We start from the raw sequence: 24,483 nt of genomic DNA, 5'->3' as shown, positions 1-24,483 counted from the left end.
AAAGCTTTTGAGCTCTAGCTATGCTCTATGGTTATACTGCCTCATTTCTGAATCAGCACAGGCTCCATTATCCCCCTGCTTAAATCATGCATACTATGATTAGAGTTGGAGGGCAACTGGTTGAGCCCCCTTCTGCAATGCGATAGGGCAAGAATGCCCCTCAGGACGGCCGTACAGTAGTACCTCAGTTTACGAACTTAATCCATTCCGGAAGCCCGTTCTTAAACCGAAACTGTTCTTAAACTGAGGCGTGCTTTCCAGGGCAGTCTTAAGCATATGTGGCACCGGGGTGCAAAGATCCGCCCGGCGCCCCCCCCCCCCGATTGCCCAGTCCCAGGTGCACAGGAGGGGGGAGCCGGCCGGCTGCCTCAGGTCTCTCTGGCTTGGTTGCCCTCAAACTCGCAGTGCAGAACCACCCGCAGCAGAAGAGCCCACCACGGTGCTCTGACCAACGAGCGGGCTCTTCCCCGGACTCAACTCTCAGGCCCTGGACTCTTGGCCTGATGCCCCTGAGAGCCCGGTGCCTGGGTGCCCCGCACCCCTAGTGCCTATGGGTAAGACGGCCCTGGTGCTTTCCCTAATGAGGCCTCCCGCTGCTGGTGCCCTTCCACCGTTCAGATTCCATTCTTAGACTGAGGTAAAGTTCCCAAACCGGGACACTACTTCCGCTTTTGCGGAGTTCATAAACCGAATCGTTCTTAAACCGGACTGCTCTTAAACCGAGGTACCACTGTAATGTGGTCACCCTGGGAAGCATTGCAAAACTACTAATAAAGTGTGGCGATGTGTGTCAAACAATTGCTAATGCACTGTTATGGCATCAGCAGCATGTTTCAGAATACCCCCACAAAACCCCCAAAGTCTGGAGGGCCTGCCCAGCTGCTTCTGGTTCAAATAAAACTTCTTTCAGGTCCACCTGAGCACCCAATGGACAGCCACAGCTTAAAGGCCTTTTGTGTTCCACCTGTGTCCTTTCCTCTTTGAGCTATGAACAGTCACCTAGGGCTGGCCTAAAACACATAGGGGCAAAAATGGACGAGTTGCTCCCCCATCACCCCATCACCTGATCCAAATAAAGAAGCGGTTGGATCTTATTTCACCTATGGAAATTATGTGAAAGCCATCTTATTTGAAGGGCTGTCACAAGGAAGATGCAGGGAACCTTGTTTTTCTCTGCTTTGGAGGATAAGACCTGAAACAATCAATTCCAATGGCAAAAAGAAGATTCCTTATGTTCAAAGGAAGAGCCTTCTGGCAGTAAGAGCTGTTAGGCAGTGGAACAGACTCCCTTGGGAAGTGATGGACTCTCCTTGGTTAGAGGTTTCCACACAGAGGTTGGGTGGCCACCTGTCAGGGATGCTTGAGCTGAGATACCTGCATTGCAGGGTCCCTTACAACTCAGATTCTGTGAGAAAAGAGAAGCAGACTGGCTTAGGCGGAGCAGGAGAGGCAGAGGGGACACCTGAGGAGCTCCGGGCGAAAGCCTGAGGAACTGTCTCTGCTGCCTGAGGCAGTCGCCTGAGCCATTTGGGTAGCCCCTGGCAACTAATCACCCAACGGCCACGGGCACAGATCCACCTCCCCATACAGTGGTTAAGATGGGAACAGGGTTTGTCTAAACTGGATTGAGCCATCTGTAGGAGTATGGCTTTCAAAAGAATCAGAAGTCAGCTTGGCTGCCTGCCCCCTCTTCCCCTCCCTCCCTCCCTCATCACCACTGGGACACAGACCCCATCCAGTCACGTAGTAGAACCGCATCCGCCGGTCCTCGCTCATGTTCACAGCCACCACTTTGCTCCACAGGAGAAGACCTTCCACCAGCATCCAGGCGAAGGCAGCCATGAAGAAGAGGTGCAGGAAGGCCGTGACGGCAAAGCACACCCCCTGGGGAGAGGAAGGGAAGGAAGGGCAGGAGGCCGTGGGAGGTGAGGGCGAGGGGCTAGGGATCCATTGGCAGGAAAAGCAGGACCAGAACAGGTCTCTGTCCGGCTGGCAAAGGTGGGTAGGTCCCCCACGAGGTCTCTCCCAGCTGCCTGCCCTTCCTACCTGGTTGGTTTTGGCCAATTCGCTGAACATGAGCAAGGCCTCCGCAGCTGCCAGCGCGAATATCAGGTTCTTGTGCACTGTGGTCCTCTCGCTCTTGGGGACACTGCAGGGAGGGAGGGAGGGAGGGAGGGAGGATGGGGAGATGGGAGTCAAGAAACAAAGTAATGAAATCCCCTCTATAAAAGATTGGATCCAAAAGCTGACAGAATATGCCGAATTAGATGGTCTATCAGAAAAAATAAAGAATAAATCAAAACAGGAATTTGTTTCAAAACGGGAGGTTTTCAAAGAATATCTGAAAAATAAATATAGTAGTTTAAATTCTGTTGCAGCATTCGAGGAACTTCAGTAATAGTTGCAAGGTAGATATAAGAAATTAGATATATTAAGAAAAATTATGATAAAAGTGTTTATTGGCAATAAGTAATATGAAATTGAAATATGGACTAGACGGGAGGTTGGGTCTTTAGTGTTAAGACCAATATATGTTTTATTGTTTGCTAAGAAAATTATGTGTCTATGGCTATTCCTGTGTGTAATTTGGTATTTGTGTTTTTTTCTTTTTTCTTGCAGTATCAATAAAAATCTTTAAAAAAAAGAAACAAAGTTGGGAGTGCAACGCCCCCCCCTTTTTTGACTGTTCAAATTTTTAAAAATTACTAAAGTTTTTCCACACTACAAGAACAGCTACGAAAGCTACAAACAGAATACGTATAATATGGAGACTTCTCCTAGAGGCAGTTATTAACCCCCCCACCCCCACCTACAGAGGATAGCAGCCCCCTCCCACCTGGGACCTCTCCTTCGTCCTCCCTGCCTCTCACCTTGGAGAACCAGCACTTCTGGGAGAGCCATTCCGGATACCCAGGTCCCCTGCTGGTCAAGTCCCCTCACACGCTTAGGAGACGGGATGCAGAACCTGCAGCCCCCCCCCAATGACCATGCACTCTGCTGGCTGGGGCTGGTGAGAGTCCCTGCAATGCCTGATCCCTACGGTGGAGCCACACTCATGCAAAGTACTCAAGCAAGAACAGGGAGCGCTTTGCACCCCGTCATAAGGAACATAGCATGCCTGCAGGATCAGGTCCATGGTGGTCCACCCAGCCCGCATTCCTGTTCTCACAGTGGCCAAACAGTCCTCTCTCCTCCTGGTGTTTCCAGCAACTGGCATTCAGAAGGATCGTTGTCTCCAACTGTGGAGCCGGAGCAGAGCCGTCCTGGCTAGGAGCCATCAATAGCCTTCCTCCTCCTCCTCCTCCTCCCCCCCTCCCCCTCCTCCATCTCCATGAATTTGTCCGGTCCTTTGGAACTCATTACCACAGGAGGCAGGGATCCCCTCCAACTGGGATGGCTTTGAAAGAGGATGAGATAAATTCATAGAGGAATAGGGGGCGGACTAGGGATGGGACCACATAACACCTGCATTGGCTCCCAATATGTTTCCAAGCACAGTTCAAAGGGTTGGTGCTGACCTCGAAAGCCCTAAACGGCCTCGGTCCTGTATACCTGAAGGAGCGTCCCCCATCGTTCTGCCTGGACACTGAGGTCCAACACCGAGGGCCTTCTGGCGGTTCCCTCCCTGAGAGAAGTGAGGTTACAGGGAACCAGACAGAGGGCCTTCTCAGTGGTGGCGCCCGCCCTGTGGAACGCCTTCCCACCTCCCACCTCTTTAAAAGACATCTGAAGGCAGCCCTGTTTAGGGAAGTTTTTAATATTTAATGCTGTATTGTTTTTAACACTTGATTGGAAGCCGCCCAGAGTGGCTGGGGAAACTCAGCCAGATGGGCTGGGTATAAATAAATTATTATTATTATTATTATTATTATTATTATTATTATTATTATTACTACTATTATGGCTCTGCTCTGTTTCCACAGTTGGAGGCAGGAATCTGGGGCAGGGACTGGCAGGGCCCTGACGAGTGTGCACTGGGGGGAGGAGGCTTGGAGTCGGACTCAGGAGTGGGGGGCAGTGGTTTGTGGAGGCCTGTGGCATCCAGGAATCAGAGGCAGAGGCAGCTTCCAAGCTGGAGGCAGAGGCAGGCCGGGCAAGTGAACCGCCAGTCGCCTCCCCTGCATTTTGTCTCCCAAACCAGGAAGGGGCTGAAGAGGGAAGAGCAGAGGCATCTTCCATGCAGGTGTAGTCTCTGGCTACATGCACACAGCCCACTGGGGAAAGGTGCATATGGGGGAGGGGGAGGGATTCCTGGTTGCTGCAAGTGCTTCCTAGAGCACAGACCTGGGGCAGCTGCCTAGATCTTAGATTGGTGTGTGGGGGGGTATCCAGGATAGCACAAGAGGGTTCTTGTGCTCGGATTTTGCTTGTGGGGTCCCCCTCTGGCATCTGGGGGGGCCACTGTGAGAACTGGACTAGATGGGGCCCCCCATTGGCCTGATCCAACAGAGTGTCATGATGTTCTTCTGTAAGGAAATCGCCCCCATCTTACACCCGTGTTGCTTCTGGAGACGTGGCCCTGATCCAGCCTTACCCAACTGCCAGGAAGAGGACGAAGGTGACGATCAGGGCGCAGAACGAGACACCACAGCCGACAAAGGTCAAGGTCTTCAGGGTTGACTCCTCCTCTGCACTCCTCTGCTCAAACACACAGGAACAGCTAGCTAAGCAGAGTCAGCTTACTGTTAGGCAAAGTGAGGCAGCTGCCTCAGTTGGTGGGTGTTGGGGTAGGGGCAACCCCTGGCTATTCCACCCAAGCCCCTCCCCAGCCATTCCCTTTTACTGGTGGATAGAGCTGGGTAGGCCACACAGGATGTCCTGCAAACCACCCCCACCCGCCCTCAAAAAGCCCACTTGGCTGAGGTGTGGTGGACTGCCCCATTATTATTATTATTATTATTATTATTATTATTATTATTATTATTCCTCCTAGTACTACTACCATTTATTACCCATTCATTACCCCAAAGTCCCAGGGCAGGTTACTACAACTAAAGCACAACATTGAAATCAATTTAAAACAACTTGAAAGTGTTGGAAAAAAGCAAATACATTTCCTTCTCTTGAGCTTCTATTTCATGCATGTGTTGCTTCAAACCACATGAGGACGCTGTTTGCCTAGCAATCTATCCAACACTTGCTTGGGGCCTCTATAAGTTAACTGCACCACTAAAAGCTGAACCATTTTGTGTTCTCTCGTCCAACATGTTGAGACAAGATGTTTGGTACTTCTCTCTTTTATCCTACTCATTCTGTTAATAGCTCCTGCATGAATAAAGCCTTTGAACTCCAGAAACAGTAAGTGGTTATTTCAATCTAATTTACCCGGGCTGCAAGCTCTCCTAACAAAAATTACAGAAATTACACGGATCCAAATACATACACCTCAAGTTTCAAAAGCCAAGGTAAAGAGGTGTGTCTTCAGTATTTGAGTTACAGATAGGTAGCCGTGTTGGTCTGCCATAGTCAAAACAAAACAAATTCCTTCCAGTAGTACCTTAAAGACCAACTAAGTCAGTTCTTGGTATGAGCTTTCGTGTGCATGCACACTTCTTCAGATACACTTCTTGGTATGAGCACACGAAAGCTCATACCAAGAACTGACTTAGTTGGTCTTTAAGGTACTACTGGAAGGAATTTGTTTTGTTTTCAGTATTTGAGTAAAGCTGTATAATGAAGGTGCCAGACACACCTCTGTGGCGAAAGAGTTATCCAGCTGCCAGTGCAAACCTGTGGCTTTTGTATGTGGGGTGGAGAAAGAGGCACCACATTGCTATTCATTGCAGGCAGAAAAAACATTTTGGGATGGCACTAAGGCCTGTTCCTCTGCCCCCCAACCTGCCCGCCCCCTGGCTCCCTTAAGCAAAGGGTTCAGTCTCTCTCACCTGCACTTCGTAGACCTGCAGCAACACTGCAAAGTTGGTGGTGTGGTTGCAAGAGCAGGTGGTGAATTCCAGGTGGGAGGTGATAACAGAGCAGCCTGCAGTGGACCAGCCTCCTCCTCTTCCTCCTTTGGGGCTAGCAGGGCGTGAAAGGAGAGGGGGGGGGGAGAAGCCCAACAGGGACCGAAGGACAAACAATTCAAAGTGTTGGTGCTGACCTTGAAAGCCCTAAACGGCCTTGGCCTAGTATACCTGAAGAAGCGTCTCCACCCCCATCATCCATCCCAGACGCTGAGGTCCAGCTCCGAGGGCCTTCTGGTGGTTCCCTCACTGCAAGAAGCCAAGTTACAGAGAACCAGGCAGAGGGCCTTCTCGGTAGTGGCACCTGCCCTGTGGATCACCCTCCCATCAGATGTCAAGGAAATAAACAACTACATGACTTTTAGAAGACACCTGAAGGCAGCCCTGTTTAGGGAAGCTTTTCATGTTTGATGCATTACGGTATTTTAATATTTTGTTGGAAGCCACCCAGAGTGGTGGGCGGGGTATGAATTATTATTATTATTATTATTATTATTATTATTATTATTATTATCATCTCCAAGTCCAGCAGCACCCAATGAGGGGAGTCAGCAGCAAACAGCTGCTGAAACCAGAGAGAAGCACAGAGCTTTGGTTGCCCCAGAAAGGTTTGCTGATAAACAGGGGGCTCTTAGCCAAACCAGAGTGCTCCCCCCACCCCCACCAACCACCCCCAAGGGTTTAAGCAGTGAGATTACTTAGAGGGGTATTAGGAGGAGAGGGGGCAGCAGAGGTGGGTATTGGAGGTGCAAAGGACTCATCAGACCTCACTGGATCTAGCTCATCAATTTTGTTGAATTAGAATTGTAGTATTGGAAGGGACCCTGAAGGTCATGTTTAGGGAAGCTTTTAATGTTTAATAGGTTATTGTATTTTAGTGTTCTGTTGGAAGCCGCCCAGAGTGGCTGGGGAAACACAGCCAGATGGGTGGGGTGTAAATAATACATTATTATCATCATCATGATCATCTAGCCCAACGCCCCTCCAACACAAGAATGAAAGTAAACAGTTTTGATTGGATTTTGAATAAACGTGCAATTACTTGCTGCTGCTTTGAATTTTATCGTGTTGTCGTCCTCCTTAGTGGACGGAGCAAACCGCTATTCTAAATAATGGTTTTGACAGGGAAGCCGGAACCAGCGGTCAGTTTGTGGAACCCTGGAAAGGTTTGGGAAGAACTGGGCCAATGAACTGCAGAGCTGGGTGTCCAGTAAGCCCAGTCCCAGCCACCATGACCAGAAGAAGGGACAACAAGCACTCAGCAGCCCCCTCAACACAAGGAACATGAGAAGAAGCTGCCCTATGCTGAGTCAGAGTACTGGTCCACCCAGCTCTGCACTGTCAACTCTGGCAGGCAGCAGCCCTCCAGGATTTCAGGCAGGGGGGGGTCTCACCCAGTCCCACCTGGAAATGCCAGGAATTGGACCAGGGACCTTCTAAATGCAGAGCAGCTGCTTTTTCGGGGAGCCATGGTGCCTCCCTTAAAAACAAAGCAAGGTGCCAGTCCTCACCACTACACTTGAGTTGAACGAAACATGTCACCCCCTCCTCGCCTTGAGTCCCAAGTGCTGCCACCTTTCCAAATGAGCACAAAGGTTCTGGACCTGAGAAGGATCCTCTTTGGTGAAGGCCAGCCCCCCTCCCCCTGGAGTTTTTGGCAAAGCCCCACCATCTGCTCCTTGATGACCCAGACAAGGAAACAACATCCCACGTCAGACCATATTTACGGTGCACTGAGCATCCTGCATTCCTCGCAGGCCATAATTCTCCAAGCGACTCTCTTCTGTCGCAGGCTGGAGGCATAATTCAGTGGGGCCTCCAGGGAAAGGTCACTCATTTGCAAATAACTTTGCAGAAGGGAGCCTCCCTCCGCAACAAAAGGCTCCTCGTAGCAGGTTGGGGTGTTAAGAATAAACACATAACAGTCTTATCAATCTCAGGCAAGGGAGTGAATTGGTTGACTGACTGAACACAGGAGGCATAAGGGTCTCCCATTTTTCAGGCACACTTGGAAATGTAAGCAACTGCCATGGGAACAAATAAATACCCATTTCACAGGGGGGGAAACTGACATTGCACAGAACACCCTCAAAGCAGCAGGTAAAGCATGGCAACATCTTCCCATCAACACAAATTCAAATAAATAAGTCAATAAAAACCCAATTTGAAAGGGGAGGGAGAAAAACTCAGAGGGGCAGGGGGTGTTGGCGGGCACCAAGGCAGGGATGAGTGAACCATTCAATGTCAGTTTCTCATTTTTCCATCAGTGAGTTCCTTTCTCCACACTTCCACATGACTTTGCAATTTCTTTTTATTTAGAAAAAGTCCTCATGAGAAATCATCAGCCATTTTAGTGCAAATTTCTCTTGACATACGCATTTGTGTATGCAATTCTGGCTGGCAAATCCATTTTTGCAAAACTACTTTCTCTAATACAACGCATGTTTGTATATTATTTTCACTAATATGGGCATTTTTATTCACACTTTTAACCCAAGTATATGTATTTATTTTATTACTTGCTTTGCAAAAAATTGTGAAAGGTGTGGATTTCAAACAGCAGCTGAGTTTTTGTTTGCATCTTGTTTCAGAAACTGCTAATCAGGTATGTCTGCCTCTAACTATGAACCGTGTCAAATTTCTTCCCCATCTGAGGGTGTCCAGAGGTGCCATGCTGTGGACCCCAGAACCAGAGATTTTACAGCAGAGCTTCCCAAACTTTTCATGTTGGTGACATACTTTTAGACATGCGTCATCATTTCGCGACACAGTAATTCAGTTTTACTAGGAAACCGGAGGTTAAACTAACTCCTTTCCAGCCCTAAGTGGAGAGTATGGAGCATTCGCCTGACACACCTACGCACTGCAGCCGACACACTAATGTGTCACAACACAGTTTGGAAAGCTCTGTTTTACAGGAAGGAACTCTGACCCAGATTTCATACTTCCGCATGTGAGCTGGATCTGCTCAGCCTGCAAAAGAGGAGACCGAAAGGAGATGAGAGACGGATCTTCCTCTGACGTGCTCTCCCACGGAAGATGTGGCAAGCTTGTTTTCCACTGCTCTGGAGGGTGGGACCCAGACCAAGGGATTCAGATGACAAGAGAGGCATTCAGACTAGATATTAGGAAGAAATTTCTGACGGGAAGAGCTGTTTGACAGTGGAATGGACTCCCTCCGAAAGAGGTGGAACTCTGCTTCACTGGGGTGACAGCAAAGGTTGCAAGGTTTTTAGCTGGGGCAATTAGAATAACATCCACTATTTGACTATTGATTCAAAACCCTAAAGTGTATTTTATATAGTTGACTTCTTATTTTTATTTTTTGTATATCGTTTTGTTGTATCACTGCAGAAGGTGACAGCAGCCATGAAATTAAAAGACGCCTGCTTCTTGGGAGAAAAGCAATGACAAACCTAGATAGCATCTGAAAAAGCAGAGACGTCACCTTGCCGACAAAGGTCCGTATAGTTCAAGCTATGGTTTTCCCAGTAGTGATGTATGGACGTGAGAGCTGGACCATAAAGAAGGCTGATCGCTGAAGAATCGATGCTTTTGAATTCTGGTGCTGGAGGAGACTCTTGAGAGTCCCATGGACTGCAAGAAGATCAAACCTCTCCATTCTGAAGGAAATCAGCCCTGAGTGCTCACTGGAAGGACAGATCCTGAAGCTGAGGCTCCAAGACTTTGGCCACCTCATGAGAAGAGAAGACTCCCTGGAAAAGACCCTGATGTTGGGAATGATGGAGGGCGCAAGGAGAAGGGGACGGCAGAGGACGAGATGGTGGGATAGTGTTCTCGAAGATACCAGCATGAGTTTGACCAAGCTGCGGGAGGCAGTGGAAGACAGGAGTGCCTGGCGTGCTCTGGTCCAGGGGGTCATGAAGAGTCGGACACGACTAAATGACTCAACAACAACAACAAATTTGACTATTGATTCAAAACCCTAAAATGTATTTTATATAGTTGACTTCTTATTTTTATTTTTTGTAAATCGTATTGTTGTATTATTGCTATGGCCAATGGCTGACGCAAATAAAGATCCGTTCATTCATTCTACTTCACTGGAGATTTTAAAGCAGAGGTTGGATGGTCATCTGTCAGGGATCCCTTACTTGTGAGTCCTGGATTTCCGGGGGTTGGACTAATGACCCGTGGGGTCCCTTCCAATTCTACAGCTCTATGCTTCTATGGCCCTCCATCCTACAGACTGCTGCCCTCCCACCCGCAATCTGAGCTCCCATGCCTGTGAAGCTCCTCCTCTCTCCATCGCTCCCTTCGTAATGCAGCCAAGACGGAGGTTTCCCTTTCCTGAGCTACCTACCTTCTGCTGAAGTTCCAGAAGGCGCACACTGGCTCCACAAACTGGTCCGGCAGAGCCTGCGGTGGGACAGAAACAGTGGGAATCTTGAGCCCTACAGAGAAGAAAGCTCAGGACCAAGCCCCAAAGGGGATCCACTCAAAACAACAGGGTCAACCCCGCCCTCTCGATCACTGCCAGTTCAAACACACCACCACGATCAGCACCAGCTGGGACGCGTCCTGTTACACAAAGGCAGCCACCCTGCAGCTACATGGGCCACTTTGAGGAAGGGGAGCCGGGGCGTGTAGTGGTTAGAGTGCCATGGAGGAAAAGGTGGGGACATAAATGAAATAAATGAAACAAACAAACAAACAAACAAATAATACATAGGGCTCACCACCACCTTGGGATGACCACCAACATGGAGAGCTTTAAAAACAAATTAGACAAGGCTACCCCTGGCTACCGACGTGGGTGGTGCTGTGGGTTAAACCACTGAGCCTAGGACTTGCTAATCAGAAGGTCGGCTGTTCGAATCCCCACGACGGGGTGAGCTCCCGTTGCTCAGTCCCTGCTCCTGCCCACCTAGCAGTGCGAAAGTACGTCAAAGTGCAAGTAGATCAATAGGTACCACTCCTGTGGGAAGGTAAACGGCGTTTCCATGCGCTGCTCTGGTTCGCCAGAAGCGGCTTAGTCATGCTGGCCACATGACCCGGAAGCTGTACGCCGGCTCCCTCAGCCAATAAAGCGAGATGAGCGCCGCAATCCCAGAGTCGGCCGCGACTGGACCTAATGGACTGTACCTTTACGTTTTTACCCACGGCTATCAACCACAATGGCTGTATACTCCTGTTATGGAACCTCTACCTATGGGCCTAATTTGGCTTTGTGAGGCATCCTCACTTGGCCCCACCCACCTGGCCATCTCCCCAACATCACAGGACGCAAGAGATGCAAACAATGAAGGGGCCGCTCTCAAAATGGAGAATTGGGACTGCGCTCCTAATATTTCCTTTCCAAAGGAAGAACCCTGAACTTTCTTTTACAAGCTGCCAGGCTCAGTCCTGAAACACCATTCAGCCATTCATTTATTTATTTTATGTTTACAGTATATATCACCTTTTCCTTCAGGGAGCTCAATGTGCTGCGCACGGGTCTCCTCTTCCCCCATTTAATACCCACAACCAGTCTAGGCAGCTGGTTAGGCTGAGAGGCAGCAACTGCCCCAACGTCATACATACCCAGTGAGCTTTATTGCAGAGCGGGAATTCAAACCCTGGTCTCCCAGGTCCTAATCCAACGCTCTCTCCATTACACCACACTGGCTCTCCCTATGATGCTAGGCAATTGACTGGTGGGCTGTTCTTCCTTCGTACCAAAAGGACCCACAGAGGGAGGGAGAGTCCTGGCTCTAGAATCCAGTTCCACACCCATGGCCTATGCAGACCTAGGTCAGAAGTGGCACAATTTGAACATCAATTGCTGGGGTGCAGCGGCGGACGGGGGAAATTTCCCCATGCCCTGCTTGGGGGCTACCCAGAGGCATCAGATTCTGAGAAGCAGGAACTGGGCTCTTTCCCTCATGGACTGTCTCTGACCCTCCATGTCATCCACAAACATAGGATTGGGGTATGTGCACAAAAACACATTACTCTTTTTTAAAAAAGTCATATGGTGATTCTCAACCAGGGCCGGCCCTGTCATTAGCCTCCAGCAATTCTTCCTGAAACCACCGGCTGTGCTCCACAGCCTGGCCTGGCCTTGGCCATCCTAAGCTAGCCTGCTTCTCTGAAGCATGAGGTCGGACTCTGTTTCACCTGCCAGTCCACTCACCTTCTAGGTGAGGAATGTGTGGAGGACACAATTTTACCCTTTGCCTCAGGCAGCAAAACATCTTGGGCCAGCCCTGGTCTGCACCAGTGTCCCTTCACAGGAACATAGGAAGGTACCAGACCTTTGCTCCATCTGTCTAGCTCAGAGGTTCGCAAAGTGGGCAGTAGCACCCCTGGGGGGCGGCAGTGGAATTATCTGGGGGGCACTGAGAGGTAGGGGGCAGCAGGGGGGCACTGGAAGTGTAAGTGACTACTAGGCTCTGGTATCACTGGATCAATTCAAGTTCATCCGTTTTGCTGAGTTAGTTAAACTTACTAGTTTCAACTGCATTTTGAACAAATGGGAAATCAACACTGTTTGTCGGTGTTGTTATTTTTTTAGTGTGTCGTGCAAACTGCTAATCCGAATAATGCATTTTATAGGGTAGAGTAAAATCACTGGGGATGAGTTGATGAAACCAAGGGCGCAGTGGCCCCCCAAAAGTGGGGGAGCCACTTCTCCACACCAACTGACAGAGTTTCAAGCAGAAATCTCTTCCAGCCGTACCTTGATCTGTGGCTGGAGATCGAACCCAGGACCTTCTGTTCTGCAAATGAGCTATGCCTCTTCCACATACTTCATGCCCTTCCATAACCATTGCCATCTTCTCCCCTGCTCCACATGTTTACCCACAAAGATGCCCATTTGCAGCAGGTAAAGGTAAAAGTTAAAGGGACCCCTGACCATTAGGTCCAGTCGTGGCCGACTCTGGGGTTGCGGCACTCATCTCACTTTACTGGCCAAGGGAGCCGGCGTACAGCTTCTGGGTCATGTGGCCAGTATGACTAAGCCGCTTCTGGCGAACCAGAGCAGTGCACGGAAATGCCATTTACCTTCCCGCCAGAGTGATACCTGTTTATCTACTTGCACTTTGACATGCTTTTGAACTGCTAGGTTGGCAGGAGCAGGGACCGAGCAACGGGAGCTCACCCCGTCATTGCGGGGATTTGAACCACCGACCTTCTGATCGGCAAGCCCTAGGCTCTGTGGTTTAACTCACAGGATTGGACTGCAAAGCCTCACCTGGACCCGGTGCCAGAGGCGGTAACGCACAGCGGTGCTGATTTCCTCGTAGTCGCTGACCAGAGAGGAGGAGATGATGGAGGAGCCTGCCTGGGTGCTCAAGTACCTGGGGCAGAAATGGAAAAAGTGTTTGCTTATTTATTTACTAGACACTTTTGTGTTGTTGTTTTTTGCCAAAGCAACTCAACCACTCACCAACAAACAAGCCCACATATATACATTAAAATATGGCAGGGAAGGGTATAAAACATCCCACCCACTCTAAAAGGCATAGGTAAAAGCCAAAGGCCTGGCTTAAAAGGAATGTTTTCACCTGTCGCTGGAGATATGCAACGATGCCACCACCTCCCCGGGGAGAGCGTTCCACAAGCAGCAGAGGTGCCATGATGACCCTCGCTTTTAGACTCCAGGGCCAAATTCATTCTGCTCACCTGAGCTTTCAATAGTCATTCATTTATATTCGTAGGTGTGCTGCATTCACAGTTCTGCTTAATTCACGAACGCTCTTTGCTGTCCTGAGGATTCTTGTAGCAAACTTTTGTTATTTCCTGATTTTATACTGAATTTTGTAAAGTGCCCTGAATATTTATATTTATATTATTTTTTTAAGGAAAAAGCCAGGCTGCAGATTCTTAAGATAAACACGGACGAGATTTGTGGCACCTAAACAGGCATGAGCTTCCCTCTGCATCAGATACAAGAATAAACCTTGAAGGTGCAAAACGAATTGCTGCAAAACGAATTGCTAACGTATGCAAATATCTTTGCCTGGGCAGACAGATATCTTCTCCTTTAGCCAGCCTAGCGCTTGTTTTAATTAATATAAAGAGTGAACGAGCCACAATCACTCACACACACCTGCCTAACCCATAAACCATTTCTGCCGTTCCCATGCCCACAGAAGCTCCGCCTCCCTATCTGAAATGCAAATGGTGACAGCGCCACCTTGTGTCCACTCCCCCAAAACCCCCAGACAATTCGATTTTCATCTCAAGGCAACAACTTTTGTGTCCGGGTTTTCACTTTTTGGAAACATGGCAACCCTAATATACATCCTTCTTTCCATCATGGAAACACACATCTGGTTCCCAGGTGGTCACCCACCTATAAACTGACCAGACCTGGACCTGCTTAAGGTCCAGTTGCGGCCGACTCTGGGGTTGCAGCGCTCATCTCGCTTTACTGGCCGAGGGAGCCGGCGTGCAGCTTCCAGGTCATGTGGCCAGCATGACTAAGCCGCTTCTGGTGAACCAGAGCAGCGCACGGAAACGCCTTTTACCTTCCCGCCGGAGCGGTACCTATCTATCTACTTGCACTTTGATGTGCTTTTGAACTGCTAAGTTGGCAGGAGCAGGGACCGAGCAATGGGAGCTCATCCCGTCGCGGGGATTCGAACCACCGACCTTCTGATCAGCAAGTCCTAGGCTCTGTGGTTTGACCCATAGCATCACCCGCATCCCTTTGGACCTGCTTAGCTTTGGCTAAATGGTGCCATTATTTGCTTTAGGAAGCTGTTTTATATCAAGAAAAATCATTGGTCCACCTAACTCTGGTGAGTCTACATTGCCTTGGTCAGACCACACCTGGAATACTGTGTCCAGTTCTGGGCGCCACAAATTAAGAAGGATGTTGACAAGCTGGAAGGTGTTCAGAGGAGGACAACCAAGATGATTCAGGGTCTGCAAACCAAGTCTCATGAGGAACAGTTGAGGGAGCTGGGTATGTTTAGCCTGGAAAAGAGGAGGCTGAGAGGAGATGCTAGAGCCAACTTCAAATATCTCAAGGGCTGCCGCATGGAGGAGGGAGCAAGCTTGTTTTCTCCTACTCTGGAGGTGAGGACTCAAGTGCCTTCATGTTACAAGAAAGGAGAGATTCTGACTAAACATCAGGAAGAACTTTCTGATGGTAAAGTGCTGTTTAACCGTGGAATGGTCTCACTCAGGAGGTGGTGGACTCTCCTTCCTTGGAGGTTATAAAGTAGAGGTTGGATGGCCATCTGTCATGGATGTTTAGTCAGAATCTCCATTAGTTCGATTCTTGCCCTCCAGAGCAGGAGAAAAGAAGCTTGTTACCTCTTCCATGTGACAGCCCTTAAGATATTTGAAGATAGCTATAATATCTTCTCTCAGTCTCCTCTTTTCCAGGCTAAACATACCCAGCTCCTTCAAGCACTCCTTGTAAGGCTTAGTTTCCAGACCCTTATCCATCTTGGTCGCCCTCCTCTGCACATGTTCAGAGGAGAGGAGAGATATGGTGGTCATGGAAGACTTCAACTTCTCCAATATCTGTTGGAATTCAAACTCTGCCAAGAATGTAAGGTCCAACAAATTCCTCCACTGCCTCGCTGACCGTCTCATTTCCCAGAAGATGGAAGAAGCAAGAAGGGGATCGTCTATCTTGGACCTGGTCCTCACCAACAGGGAGGAGATGATTGATGAAGTGGAAGTGCTCAGAAACTTGGGAGGAAATGATCATGTCCTCTTGGGTTTCATGATAGAGAGGCAAGGGGAGGCTGAGTGTAGTCAGACATGCACTCTGGCCAATTTTAACAAGCTTAAGCAGCTCCTGGGTGAGATCCCATGGTCAGAAATACTCAAAGAGAAGGGAGTCTAAGATGGATGGGAGTTTCCAAAAGGAGAAATATTGAAGACCCCCAATTGCAGACAATTCCAACAAGAAAGAAAAGTGGGGGGCATCTAAGGAAACCACTGTGGCTGCATAAGGAGCTTACAGATGAGCTGAGAGTTAAGAAATGGCAAAAGGGAGAAATCACTAAGGAGGAGTATGCACAAGTAGCCAACAGTTGCAGGGGCAAAGTCAGGCTGGCTAAAGCTCAGAATGAGCTGAGGCTTGCAAGAGAGGTTAGGAATAATAAAAAGGGGGTTGGGGGCTATGTCCGAAGCAAGAGGAAGAACAAGCAAGTGGAGGGTCTTCTGCATGGAGAAGACGGGGAAAGGCTATCGGGCGACAGAGAGAAGGCAGAACTGCTCAACACCTACTCTGCCTCTGTCTTCACCCACAAGGAAAGCGATGCCCAACCTGGTGATAACTGAATCAATGATGGAGGGAGGGAGCTGCAGTCCAAGACAGGAAAAGAGATGGTAAGGGAACACCGGGCTACTTCAAATGAATCAGGGCCTGATGAGCTGCAGGGTACTAAAGGAGCTGGGTGGAAAATAAATCAGGAGGTTGGGGCAGGTAGGAAAGGCCTGAGCTATGACCCGGCTCACGTACCTCCTTCCCCCGTCTGACACGGCTGCATCCTGGAGCACAGCGTTGCCACTGGTGAGAAGGCGCTGGAGGGAACTGTAGCCGTACCAGGTGTTGGTCATGGTGATCTGGCGCAGACCTGGGCGGGAATGAATGAATTTTATTATTACGGTCACAGACCAGTTCTGGCTCACTTACAATATCAGAAAAATCATAAAACACAACAGTGAGCGAGATGAATAAACACCCAGCAATAAAAGATAATGGGAGAGGATTTACCCCAGCAAATTATTTGTCAAAATTACAAATACCTAAATACAGACGGTCATTTACCCTGGCTAGATTCAACGTGCTGCCATCTGCCTTACTGCAGGGCAGATTCGAGGGTCAACCGTACGTGGAACGAGTCTGTCCCTGCGGCTTGATGAAGGTAGAAACTGTCTCTCATGCCTTGTTACGCTGCCGTTTCTACGGGGATATATACTCGGTATTTATCACTCCTGTTATAAAAAAATCTCCAAAATGGGTCCAAACTCCAATGTCTAAAACTCCTGGTAGAGGACAAGGATCTAGAGATCACGCTAAGGGTGGCCAAATTTTGTGTGACTGCCATAAAACTTAGGGAACAAGCTGTACTACCAAAATGATTTTTTAAATGACAATTTTAGGTTATATTTTAGTGATAAAGACTTGGGTGGGAAGTAACAGAAGTTTGTTGTGGCCTGGTTGTGGCAGGGACCAGGCTGTCCGCCATTTATTTGCATCATATATATTGATTATTGATTATTTAATTTCTACACCACTTAATATATTAAAAATATCTGTGAGTGATGTACAAAAACCAGGCAACTCAAACAAAATATTACTAAAATACTCAGTTGTTATAGTAGTACAAAGTTACAAAGATATATAAAGCAATATCAAATCATTTCCCTTATGACATACCCTGTTTGGTGGGATTTCATCTTACATGCAACAAACACAGACACACAGGGTGCATCTCTCCATTGTACAACGTGAAATTTGGCTTTCCTGACGGTCTTAAGTGCCTCACCAACCAAATATTGAGTCTCTCTCAGATATACTGTGCTGCCTTTTTGCACTTCTAGGATTTTTTTGTTGTTGTATTGATTGGTTTGATTTACTTCAGTAAAAACTTCTCTAAAGGATTTACCATATTTTTTGCTCTAAAAGATTCACCTTTTCCCTCCTAAAAAGTAAGGGGAAATGTGTGGGCGTCTTATGGAGCGAATGCAGGCTGCGCAGCTATCCCAGAAGCCAGAACAGCAAGAGGGATTGCTGCTTTCACTGCGCAACGATCCCTCTTGCTGTTCTGGCTTCTGAGATTCAGAATATATTTTTTCTTGTTTTCCTCCTCCCAAAACTAGGTGCGTCTTGTGGTCTGGTGCGTCTTATAGAGCGAAAAATACGGTACTTCTCTAAAGGAGAAGAAAACCTCTAAGCAATGAACAACATCCTAAAAACAAACACCACAGATAATGATCAAGTAAAAATTCTATGTTTCAGAGCAGAACAGAAAACAATGAGATCACCAGCTCTCTCAGCCATCTGTACAAGCCGGGGGTGTGAATACCTTTTCAATCCCTTGTGGATAACCTTCAGGCATGGTTGCTGGATGAGGCCAGAGGCAAAAGTAGGCAGTGCGATTGCGCATACAATAAAAACCAGATGAAACCATATTTAAAAGTTTAAACCAGATAGCTTCTGTGGGAAGGCATATTCTTAACTGCCTGCATAAGCAATAGAAGATAGAAAAGCTTTCAGCAGGTGTTCGAAAGGTTGGCACAGAAGGCGCCCGCTGAATCTCTAGTGGCAGAGTGTTCCACAGGACCAGCCCTTAACACTAAATGGCTGGTTTCTTGTTGTTGTCAAATGAGCCTCCCCATCTTGGGAAATGACCAGCAATGTGCCTGCAGATTATCTGAATGACTGAGCTGGAATATAAGAGTTCAGGCGATACCTGAGGTTCGCTAGACCAAAGTTGACAAGGGCTTTGTAAATTTTTTCAAGGACATTGAACCCGGCTTGGTAGCAGATGGGCAGCCAGTGCAGCTGTTTTAACAAGGGTGTCACATAACCCTAACCCTAACCCTAACCCTAACCCTAACCCTAGCCCTAGCCCTAGCCCTAACCCTAACCCTAACCCTAACCCTAACCCTAACCCTAACCCTACCCCTACCCCTACCCCTAACCCTAACCCTAGCCCTAGCCCTAACCCTATACCCTACCCCTACCCCTACCCCTACCCCTACCCCTAAACCCTAACCCTAACCCCTAACCCTAACCCTAACCCCTAACCCTAACCCAGACCAGCACAGTGCCATGCCAGAAATTGCCTCTGCGCATGTCTGTGGTGCTGGAAAATGCTTCTGCGCATGCCCAGATGCTGAAAATCACACCTGCACAGAAGCAATTTCTGGCACTGCGGGCATGCGCAGAAGCAATTTCCGGCATCTGGGCATGCGCAAACAAACAAACAAACATATAATAATTCCACTTTTGTTAGCATTGTTGAATGACTTCCTTGAATCCCCCTAGCTGAGTTTCCATATACTCCATTGTAGCGGTTTTCCAAAACTATTTTCACATAAAATTTACTTAGTCAGTTTACATCTTTCTTTCTTTTCATTTTAACATTAACCTAGTAATTTACAACATCAGTTCGTTTGGGGGTGGTTTGGGGGCCGGTTAAACGGCCTTCGCAGGCCGCTTCTGGCCCATGGGCCTTAGGTTGCCGACGGTGGGTGTAGGGGTCAGAGTGTTGGACCAGGACCTGGAAGAGACCAGGGTTCGAATTCCCGCTCAGCCTTGAAGCTCCCTGGGTGACCTTGGGGGCCAGTCACTGCCTCTCAGCTTCACCTCCCTCACAGGGACCAAATGAGGAGGGGGAGAATCAAGAAAAGTGGCATATGAATGCAATACATTAAAAATAAATAAATCCCCTCTCCACCTCTCCCTCTCAGCCTCTCCACTTCTTCCCTTGGGACTTCGATCTGGTCTGCAGCGTCTTGGTTCAGCATCATGTACGCAGCGCCATCAGCTGTTGCTCGGTCGAGAGACACACGTCGCACTTCTGCTCCTGGGGAGCAAAGGGTCAAGGGTAGGGTCATCTTAGAAGATACTGGGCTACCTGCAAGGAAAGCTCTGACCTGTTCAGCAGCCAAACAGACCACCCATTTAAAAGACAGTTGGAGAGGCTCACCTTCAAAGCTCATGGGAAAGGAAAGATCACGTGGGGAAGGTATGGGGAAGGTTAAAACTATCCTTTTGGGGTAGAATTTCAATGATCAAGATGTCGGTGCTACCAAAGATGTTATTCTTATTTCAGATGATTCCAATACTAAAAGGAGTGAATATTTTTAAGGAATGGCAAAGAATGATTTCAAGATATATCTGGCAGGGCAAAAAGCCGAGAATTAAATATAAATTACTAACAGATGCAAAAGAAAGAGGAGGCTTTGCCCTGCCAGATTTGAAGTTATACTATGAGGCATCATGTCTTTGCTGGTTAAAAGAATGGATAAAACTTAAGAATACAAAACTTCTTGACTTAGAAGGATTTGATAACAGATTTGGGTGGCATGCGCATCTATGGAAAGAAAAGAAAAAGGGTTACAAATCGTTTGAAAACCATATCTTCCGGAAATCGTTAATTGAAGTTTGGGACAGATACAAAAATATATTAGAAACGGGGATCCCACATTGGTTATCCCCATTAGAGGTTATAGGAGTCAAAAAAACTAATATGAGGAACGGATGGATTACTTATTGAGATTTGGTGGTGAAAGAAGGAGAGAAATGGAGATTGAAGCCATACAAGCAAGTAAAAGAACATGTATATGACTGGCTGCACTATTATCAGATAAGTGATATGTTCAAAAAGGATGTGAAAGAAAAAGGGTATAAAGAAAAAGATTCAAAATTTCAAACAGAAATTGTTAATAATGACTGTAAGATAATCTCAAAAATGTACAAAATTTTACTGGAATGGCACACGTTAGATGAGGAAGTAAAAGTGGTAATGATTCAATGGGCCAGAGATTTAGGATATAATATAGATATGGAAGATTGGCAAAAAATATGGAATGAAAATCTGAAGTTTACAGCATGTACTACGTTAAAAGAAAATATTATGAAAATGGTATACAGATGGTATATGACACCAGCTAAATTAGCAAAAATGTACAAAACTTGTAACAAATGTTGGAAATGTAAAGAGAAAGAGGGTACATTTATTCATATGTGGTGGGAATGTAAGAAAGTGAAGGGGTTCTGGGAAATGATATATAATGAGTTAAAGAAAATGCTGAAATATAGCTTTGTAAAGAAACCAGAAACCTTCCTACTGGGAATAACTAGAAAGGAAATAAGTAAGAGGGACTGTAAACTTTTTCAGTATGCAATAACAGCAGCGAGGATATTGATGGCTCAAAAATGGAAACAAGAAGAAATACCGACTTTGGAAGAATGGAGAACAAAACTAACAGACTATGCAGAACTGGACAAATTAACTGGAAAAATTAGATTCCAAAGAGATCATAAGTTTTTAGAGGACTGGGGAAAATTTAGAGAATATTTGAAAACGGTATGTGAGGAAGACACAACGCTAGTGTGTTTTAAAGAAGCTTTGTGAAAAAATAAGGAATATTGCAAGAATGTAAATGAGGATAGAAAGAATGTACTTAAAGGCAATACTAATATTAAGGAATGTGAAGATAGAAATTTAACTACGGATGATTGTCAGAGAAGTTGAGGGAGGTCCAATAAGCTAAAATATGTGATGTGAAAATTTGTATGATTGGAGATTTTATGAAAAATATAATTAAAAAATTATTTAAAAAAAAAAGAGAGAAAGGAAAGATCACGTGTGGAAATGCAGGAGAAGAGAGTGTGATAGGAAAACTGATGTGGAAGCCTGTGAGCCATTTCCCCTGAAAGGAATTCCTCGGCCATTTGGACCCAGAAAAAGCGGAGCCTAAGAGCATATATTAGGGACGCGGGTGGTGCTGTGGGTTAAACCACAGAGCCTAGGACTTGGTTGGCGGTTCGAATCCCTGCGACGGGGTGAGCTCCCGTTGCTCGGTCCCTGCTCCTGCCAACCTAGCAGTTCAAAAGCACGTCAAAGTGCAAGTAGATAAATAGGTACCGCTCCGGCAGGAAGGTAAACAGCGTTTCCGTGTGCTGCTCTGGTTCACCAGAAGCGGCTTAGTCCTGCTGGCCACATGACCCGGAAGCTGTACGCCGGCTCCCTCAGCCAGTAAAGCGAGATGAGCGCCACAACCCCAGAGTCGGCCACGACTGGACCTAATGGTCCTTTACCTTTTAAAGAGCATATATCTAACCGTCAAGTCAGACTCAGCTGGCAGCAGTTGCAGCAAAGTAGGGGAGGCGAGAGACTCTCCTGAATACAACCCCTTCGCCACACAAGAGCGCCACTCTTTTCTCACTTAAAAACATCTCTGCACATCTATGAGCAGGGAAAGAGCGTCTACATGTGTGGGCCCAATAACGCTTAACCCCATAAGAAATTTAGAAATTAAGTTATACCAGATGACATAAGTTTTTTCCAATTCATGCATTGTTAGTCTAACAGTGGGGGGACAGAATTCTGCTCAATATTTCACTTGGTAGGTCTGCCCTAGCAAAGTAACCTTGCTTTGTACTCGAGATCTCTTCTTCCCACTGGCCACCCCACTTTATAAATAATTGGGGCAAAAATATGTTCCTGCTGTGACTTTGCCTCAGAAAAATGCTCACTTGCGGAGGAAAAATTTTCCTCTTTTTGTGAAGATAAGTAAGTTATGCGCTGTGCCCTTGAGTATGATCTGCGCATTTTTTTATCTGCAATCAGTGTCATTTTCTTATCATAGCTCAAGATAAATTGCAAAACCAAAGAACTCAGTATCTCCTCTTCCACACGGCGCCCTCTTGTGGCACCTGCATCAAACGTCACCATCCCGGCTGATCTTCAAAACGTTGTTGGACTACAACTCCCATTGGCCATGCTGGCTGGAGCTGATGGGACCTGTAATCTAAAACACTTAATTGTGTGTTAAATAGGAGGCCATTTGTGGCTGCAGATCACTGCTGTCACCCAGCTCTAACCTGCAGGCTGGAAATGGCCTGTTACAATAGCCAGAAATCCTGAGGCTTAAGAAATCGCAGCCTGATTGAGAAGAGGCTGAGAAGAGCTGTTCTTTGGCTGCTGGGTCAGGCCAAAGGCACAGGAGCCTGCTCCTAGGGGCCATGGGGGCTTCGGCCCCCACAATAAAATATTTGAGGGGCCAGGCTTCCACAAAGTGGGTGGACATTCCCATTCCAATGGTGTGTGCGCACTGCGTCATGTGATCAGTTATGCAAGGTGGGGCTTACCTGGCCCCCCACAATATTTTATTCAAGTTGCCCCCCCCGGCCAATGGTCCATCTAGCCCTGTTCCCACAGCGGCCCATCAGATGGCCCAGTGGGGAACCCTTGAGCAGGATCCAAGCACCAGAGCAGTGTGTATGTGTGAGAGTGTGTAGGAACTAACGTACCGCACAAAGGCAATTATTTATAGTAGTTGCTCCACCTACGCTTCTGACATGTGGCCCTCAGAAGGCTAACCAGAAGGAATGTTGGCCCCCGGGCTGAAAAAGCTTCCTCACTCCCGCAGCAATAGGGAAATGTGGCTTACATGCCTTCATGTAAGGTTTAGGTTTGGTGAGGCCCTCAGCTCCTGAAGGTAATGGGGCCCTTTATATGTCCAGCTGTCCTTTGTCAATGACAAATTGACGCTGTTTTTGTGTTGAATATATGCTATATGGTAATTTATGGACCTAATAGGTATCTCAAGCCATTTGCACATAACAAAACATGTATTTTATCAAAGTAATGGTTGAACTGAAATACAATTAATAAAAAGTATATTAATAGTGAAATACAATTAAGAAGAAGTATATTAATAGTGAAATAATTAGTAAGCTCTAACTGTATGTAGGTTTTATTTTATTTGTTTTTTATCTCATATTTTGGAAATGTACACCCAGGGTGTTTTTTCCTTTAAATTTTTTGGGGGGCCCCGAGAGAGTGGGCTCTGGTTTGCCAGAAGCGGCTTAGTCCTGCTGGCCACATGACCCGGAAGCTGTATGCCGGCTCCCTCGGCCAGTAAAGCGAGATGAGCACCACAACCCCAGAGTCATCCGTGACTGGACCTAATGGTCAGGGGTCCCTTTACCTTTTACCTTTACCTTTACTCTACACAGCACTGTGGGGGATGCACCACAGATTTGAGTAACAGAATTAGGATAATCACAGTTTTATTTTCAATTCCTTTCCTACTGAATTTCTGGCATCAAATTTGCTTTAACAATTCCCCAGGCTCTTCTTCCCCCTCGCAGCCCAGAGCCTTGCTGCTACTCACCAACGTTCTTACTCCGGAGGGTGACTTTGGGCCTCTCTGCACTCAGGAGCTGATGGAGGCTGGAAACCATCTTGTCCATGTTTTCCACAACTGTCATGGGTCCATCAAGGATCTGAGGAGCACAGGAGCAGCTGCCCAAACCTTATCATCATCATCATCATCATCATCATCATCAACCAGCTTTGCCCATGGGCTTCCCTGGCTTTCCTCCCGCAGGGAACTCAAGACCTACAATGGCTCCCAGTACGTTTCCAAGCACAATTCAAAGTGTTTGTGCTGACCTTGAAATCCCTAAACGGCCTCGGTCCAGTATATCTGAAGGAGCGTCTCCACCCCCATCATTCTGCCCGGACACTGAGGTCCAGGTCCAAGGGGCTTCTGGCAGTTCCCTCCCTGCGAGAAGCCAAGTTACAGGGAACCAGGCAGAGGGCCTTCTTGGTAGTGGCGCCCGCCCTGTGGAACGCCCTCCCACCAGATGTCAAAGAGAACAACAACGACCAGACTTTTAGAAGACATCTGAAGGAAGCCCTGTTTAGGGAAACTTTGGATGTTTGATGCATTACTGTATTTTAATATTTTGTTGGAAGCAAATAAAGTATTATTATTATTATTATTATTATTATTATTATTATTATTATTATTATTTGTACTCCGCCCATCTGGCTGGGTCACCCCAGCCACTCTGGGTGGC

The 24,483-nt window shown here is 47.3% G+C and overlaps 1 protein-coding gene across 6 annotated transcripts in view; it reads right to left on the bottom strand.

Moving 5' to 3' along the window:
- ADGRD2 (adhesion G protein-coupled receptor D2) overlaps nt 1-24,483 on the bottom strand; it is a 66,882-nt gene that overhangs the window by 26,610 nt on the left and 15,789 nt on the right. For 4 of the 6 annotated variants that reach the window (XM_081847508.1, XM_081847509.1, XM_081847512.1 and 1 more), the window contains exons 9-17: nt 23,793-23,904; nt 19,343-19,522; nt 16,396-16,510; nt 13,162-13,267; nt 10,288-10,343; nt 5,886-6,018; nt 4,535-4,638; nt 2,047-2,149; nt 1,731-1,884 (exon numbers count right to left, since the gene is read on the bottom strand). In XM_081847508.1, the coding sequence (XP_081703634.1) occupies nt 1,731-1,884; nt 2,047-2,149; nt 4,535-4,638; nt 5,886-6,018; nt 10,288-10,343; nt 13,162-13,267; nt 16,396-16,510; nt 19,343-19,522; nt 23,793-23,904 (1,063 nt within the window). The remainder of the gene's footprint in view (nt 1-1,730; nt 1,885-2,046; nt 2,150-4,534; nt 4,639-5,885; nt 6,019-10,287; nt 10,344-13,161; nt 13,268-16,395; nt 16,511-19,342; nt 19,523-23,792; nt 23,905-24,483) is intronic. The other 2 variants (XM_081847511.1, XM_081847513.1) reach the window with 1 other exon arrangement.

The sequence above is a fragment of the Podarcis erhardii genome (genome assembly GCF_964252035.2).
Source record: "Podarcis erhardii genome assembly, chromosome: Z".
Lineage (NCBI taxonomy): Eukaryota > Metazoa > Chordata > Lepidosauria > Squamata > Lacertidae > Podarcis > Podarcis erhardii.
The sequence above is the reverse complement of the archived record's forward strand: the minus strand, read 5'-3'. Positions and strand labels throughout refer to the sequence as shown.